The sequence below is a fragment of the Argopecten irradians genome, chromosome 15 (assembly GCF_041381155.1).
Source record: "Argopecten irradians isolate NY chromosome 15, Ai_NY, whole genome shotgun sequence".
In the NCBI taxonomy this organism is placed as follows: domain Eukaryota; kingdom Metazoa; phylum Mollusca; class Bivalvia; order Pectinida; family Pectinidae; genus Argopecten; species Argopecten irradians.
Window position 1 is genome coordinate 2,034,402 of NC_091148.1, and position 16,948 is coordinate 2,051,349.

General features: G+C 36.7%; 1 protein-coding gene across 5 annotated transcripts; it reads left to right on the top strand.

Moving 5' to 3' along the window:
* Positions 1-106: 106 nt before the first annotated feature.
* LOC138308872 (alpha-tocopherol transfer protein-like) lies at positions 107-15,096 on the top strand. Of its 5 annotated transcripts, none has more exons than XM_069249904.1 (8): positions 107-266; positions 1,676-1,832; positions 5,133-5,366; positions 5,665-5,741; positions 7,218-7,334; positions 8,161-8,271; positions 11,898-11,999; positions 12,437-15,096. In XM_069249904.1, exons 2-8 carry the CDS (start codon positions 1,700-1,702, stop codon positions 12,584-12,586), a joined length of 924 nt encoding a protein of 307 aa, XP_069106005.1. In that variant the 5' UTR covers positions 107-266; positions 1,676-1,699; the 3' UTR covers positions 12,587-15,096. The 5 variants fall into 5 exon arrangements, with proteins under 5 accessions (XP_069106005.1, XP_069106006.1, XP_069106007.1 ...); XM_069249905.1 differs by having other exon boundaries at positions 115-261; XM_069249906.1 differs by having other exon boundaries at positions 122-243.
* Positions 15,097-16,948: the final 1,852 nt, after the last annotated feature.

Here is a 16,948-nt window from a genome sequence, read left to right on the forward strand (position 1 = left end):
AACTTGAAAACTTCCGGTGTTGGAAAAGACATTTCGTGTCATGTTCTGCTCATAAAAGTCGTTTCGTACCAGCTTCTTCGCTCTAAATTGTATGTTAAATATTGGGACGAAAAAAGGAATTCAGTCGTATTTTAAGTGGAAGAACTTCACGAGTTCATTAGGCCTAACATTTGAGGAACAAGTTTACTAGGCCTAGTTGGATGTATGTGTGTGAATTCGGCGCAAAACGGAAAAAGACACACAGTAATTTGTATAATATTAGTAAGGCAAGTAAATACAGACACGTGTGATGACCTTGGCTTATACGATGTGTCAGTATGTGGTTTAAAGTTGTTTTGCTTCATTGCCTACACAACATTGTATTAGTGTGATCAACTACCGGTGACGCTCGTACCCACAAACGAATTATACGTGACGGTACCTTAAACGCCTCAACTCAACTCACCCGTGACGCTCTTTTTGGCTTAGCTCATCTGGTTTTCGTTAATGGGATCTGTCAGAATTTAAAAAACGTGGATAAAAAAATTATCATTTATTTAATTGTAAATAGTAATATGCTCAACCTTCTAGCTTCACACTAGGTGGGAAGCTAGGGGGCTAGCTTCGCGTTACAGGGAATTTCTCTTTAGCTCAGTCGGTAGAGCAGCAGACCAGTCAGTAGGGGGTCATGGGTTCAAGCACGGCTGATGGCACGTACACTAGTCTCACTTGTAACATTTGGTGCCGTAGACCACTCCAAGTGAAAGAAGTTAAGCTACATGTATATGAGACAGAGAGGCTTTGTTGGAGACAGAACCTGGGTTGATCTGTGTTCAGGGACACACGTGTTTGTAAGGGGGGAGTAGTGTAGCAGGTTTTAATATTGTAAATAGTGATACAGTCGCCTTCTAGCTTCATGCTAGGGGGAATTTACCTTTAGCTGATCAGTTGGTAGAGCGGCGGACCAGAAAGTCCAGGGTCGTGGGTTGGAGCCCGGCTTGTGGCACACTACGCATACATACTCGTGCCCTGGCTATTACAATTTTGCAAACATATATACTGTAGCATTTTTTTCCCCACCGGTCGCTACATAATGCGGACAGCCGGCCACCGCAGTGTATATTATATGGCAAATAATATCGGATGATGACTTCCACCTTTTATGCGTTGCATTTGTATCTATCTGCAATTAACTAGCCTTCTATCATAGTAATTCTGTCCTGTACATGTTACATGTGTAATTGGAGTATATATCACTTACATGTAGCTAACGGAGCAGGCTTTTATGAACCTGGCTTTAAAATTTGATTCCTGGTCGGATCACTCGACAGAAAATATGTAGAGTTTTGGCAACGCAGAGAGCTATAGAGCGCTGCGCTCTTATAACCAATTCGATACATATGAAGAAGAATAGGAAAAACTACACATATTTCCTGTCGAGTGTTCCAACCAGGAATCAAATTTTAAAGCCAGGTTCATTAAAGCCTGCTCCGTCAGCTAAGTGACAGAGACAGTATATGTATTTATCATTATGTACAAACCACATTGATTTACTCCATTTACACATGTAACAGGAGAGAACTACTATGATAGCATGCTAGTTAATTATATTGACCCTGACCTCATCATATATACATTGTAAGGCTTACTGAACTGTGATCACATGGCTATATGTATAGCCTTTAATTCATTTCAGAGTCCCGGTACCAGCTAGGCCAACATGACTGAAGCCGAGTATGTATGTAGCCTGCCTCCTGAACTGGTAGAAAAGGCGGAGAAAGAACTAAATGAAAAACCACAATGGAGAAGCCGTGACATCCAGGCACTACGAGACATGGTTCTCAAACAAAGAGGTAGGTCACTCCACCTTATCAGGACCATGGTTCTCAAACAAAGAGGTAGGTCACCCCACCTTAACAGGGACATGGTTCTCAAACAAAGAGGTAGGTCACCCCACCTTAACAGGGACATGGTTCTCAAACAAAGAGGTAGGTCACCTTCACCTTAACAGAGACATGGTTCTCAAACAAAGAGGTAGGTCACTTCACAGCTTAACAGGGACATGGTTCTCAAACATAGAGGTAGGTCACCCCACCTTAACAGGGACATGGTTCTCAAACAAAGAGGTAGGTCACTTCACCTTAACAGGGACATGGTTCTCAAACAAAGAGGTAGGTCACTTCACCTTAACAGGGACATGGTTCTCAAACAAAGAGGTAGGTCACCCCACCTTAACAGGGACATGGTTCTCAAACAAAGAGGTAGATCACTCCACCTTAACAGGGACATGGTTCTCAAACAAAGAGGTAGGTCACCCCACCTTAACAGGGACATGGTTCTCAAACAAAGAGGTAGGTCACCCCACCTTAACAGGGACATGGTTCTCAAACAAAGAGGTAGGTCACCCCACCTTAACAGGGACATGGTTCTCAAACATAGAGGTAGGTCACTCCACCTTAACAGGGACATGGTTCTCTTAACAAACATGGTTCTCAAAAGAGGTAGGTCACTCCACCCTGAACAGGTAGGACCATGGTGGTTTCTCAAACAAAGAGATAAACATAGAGGTAGGTCACCCCACCTTAACAGGGACATGGTTCTCAAACAAAGAGGTAGGTCACTCCACCTGAACAGGGACATGGTTCTCAAACAAAGAGGTAGGTCACTTCACCTTAACAGGGACATGGGTAGGTCACTCACCTCACCATGGTTTTCAAACAAACAAGAGGTAGGTCACTTCACCATTAACATGAGACATGGATCTCAAACAAAGAGGTAGATCACTTTCACTCTAAACTAGGCGGCATGGTCTCAATCAAAGAGGTAAGGTCTAATCCACCTTAACCGTGACATGGTTTTCAAACTAAAGAGGTAGATCACTTCACCTTAACAGGGATATGGTTCTCAAACAAAGAGGTAGATCACTCCACCTTATCAGGACCATGGTTCTCAAACAAAGAGGTAGGTCACCCCACCTTAACAGTGGACATGGTTCTCAAACAAAGAGGTAGGTCACTCCACCTTTAACAGGGATATAGTTCTCAAACAAAGAGGTAGGTCACTCCACCTTAACAGGGGACATGGTTCTCAAACAAAGAGGGATAGATCACTTCACCTTAACGGGGACATGGTTCTCAAACAAAGAGGTAGGTCACTCCACCTGAACAGGGACATGGTTCTCAAACAAAGAGGGTAGGTCACCCCACCTTAATAGGGGGGGGCGGGGGACATGGTTCTCAAACAAAAGAGATAGATCACTTCACCTTAACAGGGACATGGTTCTCAAACAAAGAGGTAGAGGTCACCCCACCCTTAACAGAGCCATGGTTCTCAAACAAAGAGGTTAGGTCACTCCACCTTAACAGGGACATGGTTCTCAAACAAAGAGGTAGGTTCACTCCACCTTAACAGGGACATGGTTCTCAAACAAAGAGGTAGGTCACCTCAACCTTATCGGGGGACATGGTTCTCCAAAAACTTACAGAGGTAGGTCACTCCAACTTAACAGGGACATGGTTCTCAAACAAAGAGGTAGATCACTTCACCTTAACAGGGACAAGGTTCTCAAACAAAGAGGTAGGTCACTCCACCTTAACATAGGAACATGGGTTCTCAAACAAAAGAGGTTAGGTCACTCCACTTTATCAGGGGACATGGTTCTCAATACAAAGAGGTAGATCACTTCACCTTAACAGGGACATGGTTCTCAAACAAATAGAGGTAGGTCACCCCACACTTAACAGGGACATGGTTCTCAAACATAGAGTAGGTAGGTCACTCCACCTTATCAGGGACATGGTTCTACAAAGAGGTAGATCATCTTAACTTAACTGGGACATGGTTCTCAAACAAAGTAGGTCCCACCACCCTTCCTCCTTATCCGGGTCACTCCACCTTAACAGGGACTCTCCCATGGTTCTCAAACAAAGAGGGTAGGTCTCACTCCACCTTAACAGGGACATGGTTCTCAAAAAAAGAGGTAGGTCACTCCACCTTAACAGGGACATGGTTCTCAAACAAAGAGGTAGGTCACTCCACCTGAACAGGGACATGGTTCTCAAACAAAAGAGGTAGGTCACTCCACCTTAACAGGGACATGGTTCTCAACAAAGAGGTAGATCACTTCACCTTAACAGGGACATGGTTCTCAAACAAAGAGGTAGGTCACTCCACCTTAACAGGGAACATGGTTCTCAAACAAAGAGGTAGGTCACCTCACCTTAACAGGGACATGGTTCTCAAACAAAGAGATAGGTCACTTCCACCTTAACAGGGACATGGTTCTCAACAAAGAGGTTAGGTCACTCCACCTTAACAGGGACATGGTTCTCAAACAAAGAGGTAGGTCACTCCACCTTAACAGGGACATGGTTCTCAAACAAAGAGGTAGGTCACTCCACCTGAAACAGGGACATGGTTCTCAAACAAAGAGGTAGGTCACTCCACCTTAACAGGGACATGGTTCTCAAACAAAGAGGTAGATCACTTCACCTTAACAGGGACATGGTTCTCAAACAAAGAGGTAGGTCATCCACCTTAACAGGGACATGGTTCTCAAAACAAAGAGGTAGGTCACCTACCTTAACAGGGACATGGTTCTCAAAACAAAGAGATAGGTCACTCCACCTTAACAGGGACATGGTTCTCATCAAACAAAGAGGTAGGTCACTCCATCTTAACAGGGATATGGTTCTCAAACAAAGAGGTAGGTCACTCATGGCCACCATAACAGGGACATGGTTTCTCAAACAAAGAGGTAGGGTCACTCCACCTTAACATATCTTGAAGTAAAATGAAGAAGCACAAACTGATGGTAACGGTGTAAAGTAAGTAATTTAATTTGTACCTGAAGAAAAATACAATTTGTCTTTTTTTTTGATAGAGACAAATACCAGTGGTGGAGCATCTATAAGGTTTCTAATGGTTATTTTCTAATAATCTAGTAAAATCATTTCTAGAGATTTTTTACAATCATTGATCAATCAAATCAATATCTCCAGAATAATTATTTGCTGAGCTTGCTGAATGATTTTTTTTGTCTAGATCTTCATTTGCAAAACAATATACATGTACCAGATAACTGGGTTTTATTACTGCTATTCAGAGTTATACAATGTACACGTTAACCATTATGCTTGTTTGCTTCATTTCAGATCTGAAGATTCGTACCGATGATGCTTTCCTTTTAAGATTTCTTCGTGCAAAGAAATTTGATTACGACAGAGCCTTTCAACTGATTATGACTCATTATAGAATGAAGCTGGAAAACCGAGAATTGTTTACCAACTTTAGGCCGTCGGCCATCAAACATGTGCTGGACGATGGCGTGACCGGTGTCTTACCAAGTCGAGACTTGGAGGGTCGACGGGTCGTTGTATTCCGACCAGGTAGAATTCATTGTCGTAACTTTAATATATTTTTTGTGTCTGGGATTCATTTCTAATTTCTTTGACCATAGATATAGTGTTACATATGTTGTTTTAGACAGATTGGAATTGGAGGGACTGTAGTTTATTGGAGTTTTCACAACTCAGGTTAGGCTTTTTATAGTCACCATGGCCAGCTTAAGGAATATTTGATGAAATACCTGGTTTGTGGGTAGAAGGAACGCCAAGAGGCCTGAGAAAGAAACACCTCCTTACATTTAGTATATGGCATGTTGATAAATGGTGTTTATATTGACAGGAAGGTGGGACCCTGCCCGGTACGGCTTAGATGATGTCTTCCGCACAAACTTCATGACACTATCAAAACTTATACAGGTATAAATCAAAGATAGGAAGGTCTGCTGGCACAGAGCAAACCCTGCAGTGTGCGATGTAAACAATAAAAGTATACTGTACATATTTGAAGATTTTGAGAAATAATTTTTAAAGTCAGTTATAATATGTTTAAGATATTTAACTCATTTAACAGGAATTTTTAATAATTAATGAACAGGCCCCGATTTCTCGAGACAAACTTAACGTAGACCGTCCCTTAAGTCAAAAACTGACATTATATAATTAATAAGTCATAAAGGATGAGTGTCAATTTGGGCCCTCTGGTGGGTTGGGACATCATGAGATGACGTATGATTAAGGTTAGGTCGGAGTCCCTTGTTAGTTATGGGGGGTTAAACAGGAGGGGCAATTTTCTGTTTTGTCCCATTTTGTTCGAACCAAATTATATATTTGAATTGTTTTTTTATGAATTATAATACATTTTTATTTTAAAATTTAAAGATTTTGGAAAATATAACTTAGTGTTAAAAAATAGGTCACAGTGATCTTATTTTGTAAAATGTCAATTATTTAAGAATAAAGTTCATCTGGTGCCATAATATACATATATGTACCTGAAAAAAATGCTATATACGTTATATTATATTGCATTGAGCAATATATTTGCATATTATAAACTTAGGCAAAGAATAATGTGGATTAGAAAGGATTGGGGAGGGGGAGCAGGGGAGGAGAGGTGAGGGGGATTTTTATTTTTGAAACTTTAAAACACCAATAAATGTTTATGCTTATGTTCAGAAGGTCATATACTTGCTCAACTACTTTACTATAAAATTTTCAAATGCAATAATGATTTTGTAAATGTTTTAAATATGCATTGTATTATATATAATTACATTCTCTCAAATGCGATTTATTTCAGAAAAATAATACTATTCGAGTCAGCTTATCTTACTTCTGAACATAGCAATACATATTTATCGGTGGTTTAAAGTTTCAAATATAAAAAAAAAAATCCTGCTCCCCCTCCCCAAATCCATCTCATCCACAATATATTTTTTGCCTAAGTTTATAATATAAAAATGAACTGTTCGATGCTATCTAATATGATATATAACTTTTTTTCTGGTATATTATGGTACCAGATACAATTTTTTCTTACATAATTAACATTTTACAAAAATTAGGTCACTGTGACCTATTTTTTGACACTAAGTTATATTTTCCAAAATGTTTTATTTTTAACATAACTCACAAGGGACTCCGACCTTTCCTTAATCAAATGTCATATCATGATGTCCTAACCCCCCGGTATCTGTAAACAAAAAATAATGCTTATCAGTCATGGCCACCAGAGGGCCCAAATTGACACTCATTCTTTTCATAAACACAAGGAGACAAACTAAAGTTTTGACTTAGGTCTGCACTTTTGTTTTGAGAAATCGGGGCCTGCTCCTGCTTCACCAATAATTGACTGTTATTGACAAGTTGATATGTTTACTGTGTGTGTTTTAGGATGAAGAAACCCAGGTGAATGGCTTTGTCATGTTGATTGACCTGAAGAACATGGGGTGGAGCCATGCTAAATGCATCTCTCCATTTTATGCAAAGCGTATTTCTAGTTTACTACAGGTATACAACCAACATTAAGATATATTGTCTTTAAATTTGTGAGAATATTTTAAGGCCCAATACTATAAAACCACTTTATAATCATTATATTTCAGTAATTTATTTGTTGTGTTTTACTGTAAAGTTGTTTCGTTTTTTAAGTTAAAATATTTTGTGGCCAATTAATTTAATTTGATTAATTTAAATTCTTATCACCAGCAAAATGCAAAAAAAATCCAAAACAACAGCATTACAGGCATTTGTGACAATAAAATGATTCACAATAATCAGCTTTTCAAAAATTTCTTATTTGAAAAAATACAGTCAAACCTGGATGTTTCGAAGCTCAAGGATCTGACATAATAAGATGCATCAGGACTTTGAATTATTCATGGGTTAAATTAGACCAATGTCTTATTTTTTACTATGACCAAATGTTACTTGCCGTCTAGGTACTGTAAACTTTATAATCATTTAATTTACCCCAAATAAAACAAAAAAAAGTGATGTATAAAATTGAATCACTTTATTATTTAAGGATTAACTTGAATAATTATTGAAAGGTAAACAGCATGTCACGCCGCACCTATTAGTGGTCTGTACACTGTACAGGTAATGCTGTATTTAAATCATCAAGTGTCAATTACTTAATATGATTCTTCAACAAATGGTCATGAAAAAAGTTTAATACACATTGCAAACTTTGATTCATAAAAATTTAACACATACATGGGATTTTTTTAGTAATATTATATAGTGAAGACATTTGGGGCCAAGCAAAAACTTGGATAAAACAGTTAAAAAGCGTTACATACTCCTTTTATCTGTTGATGTCTGTTTTTTACAGGATGCCTTCCCGGCCAGATTTAAGGGCTTGCACTACCTACATGAACCATCTTTCTTTGATTATGTCTTCGCTCTTATAAAGCAGTTCCTCAAGGAGAAGACTGTGAGCAGGGTAGGTACTTCTTTCTATTTCTCCTACAGATGTGTAGGAGGTACATACATACAGTGATACTTGGTTGATACAAACTCGGATAATTCGGCAACCCGGCTTAATACGAAGTTCTTTGCAGGTCCCGGCTGAATTCCCTCTTTATCTTTGTTTAAAGAACTTGGATAATTCGAATTCGGACAACTCCAAGAACTTGGATAATACGAAGTAAATTTTTGGTTCAAATGACAAAAATTATACATAAAATGTTCTGATAACTCGAAATGAGATTTTTTTGGACATCGAGATCGCCGAAAATGCCAATTTCTTTTTCATGAATCAGCTGTAGAACGGCATTTCAAAATATATATCTCGGTTTTATTGTTATAATTTTGCAACTACCATCATGTGATTTTGACATCTCTCTTGTTCACATCGTTTTACGACATGGAACTATATTATATATACCAAGTAAAGAGATCGTCAGTAGACATGAGAACTTGCTTAATTCAAACACTCAGATAACTGGAAGTTTTACCTTGGTCCCTTCGAGTTCGTATTAACCGAGTTCCACTGTACCTACATATTTTGAATTAGATAAATGTTCATTGTAAAGAACCAAAAGGTTTTTTCTCAGCAATTATACTTTAAAGATGCTCCACCGCTGACAAATGGTATTTTTTCACTATTAAAAACAGGAGCAGACAATTTCGTATTTTTCTTCAGTTACAAAAGTTACTTACTTTACACAATTACCACCATTGAAAAGTTTGTGCTTCTAATTTTACTTCAAGTTAAAAATATTAAAAATAATTAATTGCATCCCGAAAAAATTCCGTGCCACTATATCCTATATGGAATGAAGTACTGATTGCGCATGCACCAAAGGTGAAGTAAATTATTTTATAGCCTTATTTTGAAAAAATTCCGTGTGTTAATTAATCCATAATACTGATATGCACCACAACGATTAAATTAAACCAATTATTGTTTAATTATGATGAATATCGTTTATTGCATTTCACATTATTGTTAGCACTCAAATGTCGGAGTATATCGTTTATGCTGAGGGGCGGGGTCAAAAGGGGTCGGTGCATCATCTTTAATGGAAAATCAGTAAATACTATTATAATATGCTTAAGTCAGGGGTGTACTAGATATTTCAAATGCAATAATTCTATTTATGAATGCTAATACTTTAAAAAAATCGATGGATTTTTGGGGCCAAAAAAGGCCCAAATGTCATAGTCCTTTAGATCTGTCACAGATAATGAGCCACAAATCAATTTGATCCAGTTTATGGTGAGAGTACACTCAGATTTTTGTGTTATATCTCCATAACATAAGATATATTCAAATTAATCCTTATAATTCAATTTACTAAAAATCATCTCTTCATTATTCCAAATTCATTTTGGGACTCTTTTGTCTATGAGTTCATTATAACTCCCTCAGATTTGATAAAATTAAAATTCAAGTTGGTGAAGATACGACCTCAAAAAGGTGGAGAGGACTTTGATAGGACGCTTTTTGAGTTGATTAAATCAAATGGTTGATCAGAGGTCAGAGGTCAAGCTTAAAAATTAACAAATGTATTTTACCATCATGTTTTCTTGTCAATGTGTAGCCAACTTTATTTTTGTTTGAAAAAGTGATTTTACTTTAAACAAATGAACAAATGTGAATGTATACAAATGCAGGAGTGATAGGGGTCAGGAATAAGTAAAGTGCTAGGGGTCAGGAATGAGTTAAAGTGATAGGGGTCTAGGAATGAGTAAAGTGATAGGGGTCAGGAATGAGTAAAGTGATAGGGGTCAGGAATGAGTAAAGTGATAGGGGTCAGGAATGAGTAAAGTGATAGGGGTCAGGAATGAGTAAAGTGATAGGGGTCAGGAATGAGTAAAGTGATAGGGGTCAGGAATGAGTAAAGTGATAGGGGTCAGGAATGAGTAAAGTGATAGGGGTCAGGAATGAGTAAAGTGATAGGGGTCAGGAATGAGTAAAGTGATAGGGGTCAGGAATGAGTAAAGTGATAGGGGTCAGGAATGAGTAAAGTTGTGATAGGGTTCTAAAGAGATTGAGTAAAGTGATAGGGGGTCAGGAATGAGTAAAGTGATAGGGGTCAGGAATGAGGTTTAGGTGATAGGGGTCAGGAATAAGTACAAAGTGATAGGGTCAGGAATGAGTAAAGTGATAGGGGTCAGAATGAGCTAAAGTGATAGGGGTCAGGAATGAGTAAAGTGCCTAGGGGTCAGGAAATGAGTAAAAAGTGATATGGGGGTCAGGAATGAGTAAAGTGATAGGGGTCAGGAATGAGTAAAGTGTAGGGGTCAGGAATGAGTAAAGTGATAGGGTCCAGGAATGAGTAAAGCTGATAGGGGTCAGGAATGAGAAAAGTGATAGGGGGTCAGGAATGAGTTAGGGGTGTGATAGGGGTCAGGAATGATAAGTAAAGTGATAGGGGTCAGGAATGAGTAAAGTCGATAGGGTCAGGAATAAGTAAAGTGAGTAGGGGTCAGGAATGAGTATAAAAAGTGATAGGGGTCAGGAATGAGTAAAGTGATAGGGGTCAGGGAATGAGTAAAGTGATAAGGGGTCAGGAATGAGTAACAGTGATAGGAATGAGGTGAATAAGTGGTCTGGAAAGAGAAAAGTGATAGTGGTCAGGAATGAGAAAAGTGATAGGGGTCAGTGAGAAAAGGATAGGGGTCAGGAATGAGTAAAGTGATAGGGGTCAGGAATGAGTAAAGTGATAGGGGTCAGGAATGAGTAAAGTGATAGGGGTCAGGAATGAGTAAAGTGATAGGGGTCAGGAATGAGTAAAGTGATAGGGGTCAGGAATGAGTAAAGTGATAGGGGTCAGGAATGAGTAAAGTGATAGGGGTCAGGAATGAGTAAAGTGATAGGGGTCAGAATGAAGTTAAAGTGATAGGGGTCAGGAATGAGTAAAGTGATAGGGGTCAGGAATGAGTAAAGTGCTAGGGGTCAGGAATGAGTAAAGTGATAGGGGTCAGGAATGAGTAAAGTGATAGGGGTCAGGAATGAGTAAAGTGATAGGGGTCAGGAATGAGTAAAGTGATAGGGGTCAGGAATGAGTAACAAAATAGTAGGTTATTATATATTATTACTAAGGCCAAAAAAATATTTCTGTTTAGGGTTACATTGGCAAAAAAATAGGGTCAGTAGTATAGGTTGAGAGAATATTTTTTTTATTGTCTTTCACTTTAAAATAATGGCCAAAACCAGAGTCTGAGATTGAAATCCTGACTTTTAATATATTTTTTTCGTAGGAAAGTGGAAAAAAACCAATTAGGGTCGGTCGGGTAACCTTAAACAGACATATTATTTTTTTGGCCTAAATAGATAGTGCTAGTACTGTATAGTATTATACAATATGTAATTGTTGTATTCCAACTTTACATATTCATTTATAAATAACTTTAATAACAGTAGCTAATTATAGACATCCTTGTGATAAACCAATTCTGGACAAAGGGAGATAACTCAAAGTTCAGATCTGACATTTTACACACTTACCAGATCTGACATTTTACACACTTACCACCCACATTTCGGGACATAGATGAAATAAACATGATCCTTATGAAAATATGTGTTTAGAGAAATGAAGTCTCTATAATCTATCACAGTTACATTTCCATGGTGACCGAGTGGAGGAGCTCGCACAATTTATTGATAAAGCCAACCTACCCAAGGAATATGGCGGTGACAAACCAGAGTTTTCCAACAAGGTAAGCACAACAACCTATAGCATTGGTTCTGTACTGTATTACAGTGGTTCTGTACTGAATGTTATTGGTCATTTGACATCTGTAAGAGACTTTTGTACTGATGCTTGAAATCTCCAAGGCCTAAGATGAGCTGACAACACCAAACAATTACAAGATTTATGTTAACGTTAGATACCAAATTCGCTGTTTTGCCGTCCGGCACAGTGATAGTCATCTAACACACGGTAATTAGGACAATGATAGGAAACATCAGACGACCTGCATTATGAAAATTGACATTTTATTTATTCTAATTAAACTGTTCAAGTAGTATTAAATGTCATGCTAATACCTTTTGCGACTCTTCAAAATCACTACTCTTATTTCACATTCATATTTTAAAAGTTAAAAGCTGTTTAAATAATGTTGAATAATCCGAGCATGTCAATGTTTTTTAGGACTGGGCCGAGACTCTGCTGAAGTGTGATGAGGAGTTTGACCAGGAAGCTAAGTATGGACTGCTGGACTCCAAGGCTAAATCTACCAAGTCTTCCAAAGCTGATGCCATGGAGTGTCTCGTCGGTTCATACCGTAAACTCGACGTGTAGATCTGTATAGCTGATTTTGGTAGTGATGAGCATTTTAAGGATATTCTGTACAGTTGATTATGTTAGCAGGGATAGTATCCCTCCATTTCGCAGAACAGTTGCCAACCATTTGTTTGAAATAAGCCTAATATTAAAAGAATCATAATTATGTCCTGAAGACATATTGTGAAAATTATTTTTTTTCTCAATTAAGTCAAAATTATGTTTTTCTTTTTTAAATAATCAGTTGAATGGAAAATAGATTTTATATTAATTTATAATTAAGATGTCATAGTGAAATTAAAACAAAAACGGTAGATTTTTAAATATCATTGTTTTGATTGTCACAAAAATCCCATATAGACCACAAATCTATTTTTAATAGCTATGTAGTTTGGATTCTGTATATAATATAACAGACTCAAGAACAGTGTCTAAAACTAAATCTAACTTACAATGGATCATCTTTTGTTTTATTTCTTTACCAAATGAATATTTATCGTTGTTCTGTTTTTAATGCGTTGTGTTTTGATCCATTTTGATCTGGTGTTATAATAGCCTCTATTTGTACATTGTTTGTTTATTTTGTGGATAGACTCTGATGATTTATATTTTTATGACACTTAAAGACTGATATGTTGTGATCTCCAACATTTTTATAAAAATTTTCGCTGTATGGGTCTTATACTGTACAGTAATGTCAGCATTTACAAAGGAGAGAACATTTATTATACTGTAAACTAAGATATATCCATGGCCACTTCTAAGTCTGACCATTTTTAGGTCAGCTGACCCAAAAGTGTTGTTATTTTTCGGGTTGATCCAAAATTCAAGATGACCGCCATGACACTATATCTAATGTATTTCCTATATGACTGTTGCTAAGGTAGTCAGATGACCGTTAAGGCCCTTGGGCCTCTTGTTCACAGCTATTTGGCGTCATATGCTTCTGCTCTAACTGTGCTCAGAGCATTTCCATGGCGATTATTTTTTGCGGTTTCTGATCATACACGAAATGTGAAAAATCACTCGCATGAAAACAAGTTGTTTAAATGGTATACATCGAGACATATAAAATATGTTATGTTTAGTTGTTTATTAGATTATTGAAGTGTGTTTTGTTGAAAACGGCAAATTTTATGAACTTTCAGTTATTTTGTCATATTGTGATATAATGTATACAATGTACTTATGTATATGTATAGCATCAGGGCTTTTGTTACATTGTTTTTCATGTCAATAATTGATTTTGAATGTACACTAATTAAATCATGTCTCATTCCCTGTCAAGAAGTCTTCAAGACTATAAAGATGACCTCTAGATGACCTTAAGATGACCTTTTGATGACCTCTAGAGGGACTAATGATATTCCCTTCTTTTTATACTGGGCGATATATTATTATTGTAGCGCTTGTCTCCATCTTTCTGTTTGTCTGTCCGTCTGTCTCTGGCCAAGGTCATACAGGGTCTGCAGGTCAAGGTCACTATCAATGTAGACAGCCATGTGGCTATATTTCTGGTTTTCGCTACACAGCGTCTGCATATAAAGATTCCAATATATGTACAGGAGAGTTTCCAGGCCACAGTAGTTGTGAACTGTAAAGCTGTATTGTTTATTATGTTCATTGGTGAGACGGTAGCACATATTACTTTACTCTATAGATTTCACACATTGTTTTTATATCATATTTTGTATTCAGGGATATAATTTCAAATCCAATATAGTCCATCAGGATTTTTATGCCTTTATTGATAAGAGTATTTACTAACCATGCTTACATGATTTATTTACATCACATATCAACTTGTGTCATCAGTTTTCTGTGAAATTGTTTACAGTACAATTTTCATTTCAATGTTTGATGATTTTCAATCAATGTATGATGATTTTAATGAAGGGACAAATGAACATATCCTGGCTTTATTGGTGAAAGTGAGAATTAAATTGAACCATGTAATAGATAGTAGCTTGATCTGACAGTTTGCCAAGCTGCATCATGTAAAATAATTAGAATTCTAGAAAAGGCAAAATATGAAATTTGCAAAGTATTTCAGTAATTATTGTGATTTTTTATTTCTAGTTATTACAAAAATACTGCATAGTTTTGTGTTTATTTACGTCTGACAAATAATTTGCTTCTGAAATCTCAATTTTAGCATTAGCTACATAAAGATTGTTATTTCAGTTTTAGCACTATAGCTGTAGATTGTTATTTCAGTTTTAGCACTATAGCTGTAGATTGGTAAATCAGTTTTAGCACTATAGCTGTAAATTCCTACTTCAGTTTTAGCACTAAAGTTGTGATTGCTATATCAGTTTTAGCACTATAGCTGTATGTTGCTATTTCAATTTTAGCACTATAGCTGTAGATTCCTACTTCAGTTTTAGCATTTAGTTTGAAGATTACTATTTCAGCTTTAGCACTATAGCTGTGATTGCTATTTCAGTTGTAGCACTAGCTGTATGTTGCTATTTCAATTTAAGCACTATAGCTGTAGATTGCTATTTCAGTTTTAGCACTATAGCTGTAGATTGTAAATCTGTTTTAGCACTATAGCTGTAATTCTATTCAGTTTTAGCACTAAAGTTGTGATTGCTATATCATTTTAGCACTATAGCTGTAGATTGTAATCAGTTTTAGCACTATAGCTGTAAATTCCTACTTCAGTTTTAGCATTTAGTTTGAAGATTACTATTTCAGCTTTAGCACTATAGCTGTGATTGCTATTTCAGTTGTAGCACTAGCTGTATGTTGCTATTTCATTTTAGCACTATAGCTGTAGATTCCTATTTCAGTTTTAGCACTATAGCTGTAGATTCCTATTTCAGTTTTAGCACTATAGCTGTAGATTGCTACTTCAGTTTTAGCACTATAGCTGTATATTGCTATTTCAGTTATAGCACTATAGCTGTGATTGCTATTTCAGTTTTAGCACTATAGCTGTAGATTGCTACTTCAGTTTTAGCACTATAGCTGTAGATTGCTATTTCAGTTATAGCACTATAGCTGTAAATTTCCTACTTCAGTTTTAGCACTATAGCTGTAGATTGCTACTTCAGTTTTAGCACTAAAGCTGTGATTGCTACTTCAGTTTTAGCACTAAAGCTGTGATTGCTACTTCAGTTTTAGCACTATAGCTGTAGATTGCTACTTCAGTTTTAGCACTAAAGCTGTGATTGCTATTCCTCATTTTACTTAATTACAACTTAGTGTTAATGGTTTCTTCCATGAATTCTATGTTTTTAATAAATGAATGCCATCTTTATTAAATGAGCGAGTGCTTGCAATCATTTCTGTGACGAATTATTATTCTGCTGATATAACAACGATATTAGAGCATTATACAATGTATGTTTTTACGTGATGAAATCACAGCCAAACTTAGTTAGCACAAATTCTTAAAGAATTACCTTTGAATACTCTGAGTTATATTAACTGTATCACAATGTATAGACATATGACCAGAGTTTAGACAGCACCAATTCAGTCTCTGAGGGTTTTTTTATTTGAGCTAATGAGGTTCCATTGTATGTATATTCATGTCACAATTCAATAATCATGTGACCCATAAAGGCGTGATTTTGGAGTAGAATATATAAATACTTGTGCAGTGTGGTGATCTATTTATATTGATCTATGCTAAATCCATTTAGACATATTATTACTTATAATTTATCATTACATTATAAAAATCAGTTTCAGTACTTACAGTACTCTTGATTTTTATTTGAGCTAATAGGTTTTCCATTTTAATGTATAATCCATGTCACAATTCAATAATCATGTGACCCATAAAGGCGTGATTTTGAGTAGAATATACTAAATACTTGTGCAGTGTAAAAATGAAATTATTCTAGATATAATATTTTGTTGGGTTTTTTATTATTTATCTGTTATTTTGATTTCAAATCTAGGAACTGAGATTTCATCAACATTTGATAAATCTCTCCCTGTTCCACTGGTACGATTGAACTGACACTTGCCATGGAGGTTTTACTGGGATGACCTTGACCATGATTATGATAAAAGGTGACCTTGACCTACTGAGGTGATGCTGACCATGATGATGATACAAATATGACCTTGACCGTGATTATGATGCTGATATGACCTTGACCATGATGATGATGATACTGAGATGACCTTGACCATGATGATGATACTGACATGACCTTGACCATGATGATGCTGACATGACAATGATGATACTGACATGACCTTCACCATGATAATGATACTGAGATGACCTTGACTATGATCATAATGATGATTCTGACATGACCTTGACCATAATGATACTGAGGTGACCTTGACCATAATGATAATACTGAGATTACCTTAACCGTGATGATGATACTGAAATGACCTTGACAGTGATGA

Excerpts from the sequence above, each read along its gene's own strand:
- LOC138308872 (XM_069249904.1), top strand. The coding sequence starts at position 1,700 with ATGACTGAAGCCGAGTATGTATGTAGCCTGCCTCCTGAACTGGTAGAA. Across the intron at positions 1,833-5,132 it reads CATGGTTCTCAAACAAAGAG|ATCTGAAGATTCGTACCGAT; the intron begins GTAGGTCACTCC and ends GCTTCATTTCAG. Across the intron at positions 8,272-11,897 it reads AGGAGAAGACTGTGAGCAGG|TTACATTTCCATGGTGACCG; the intron begins GTAGGTACTTCT and ends AATCTATCACAG.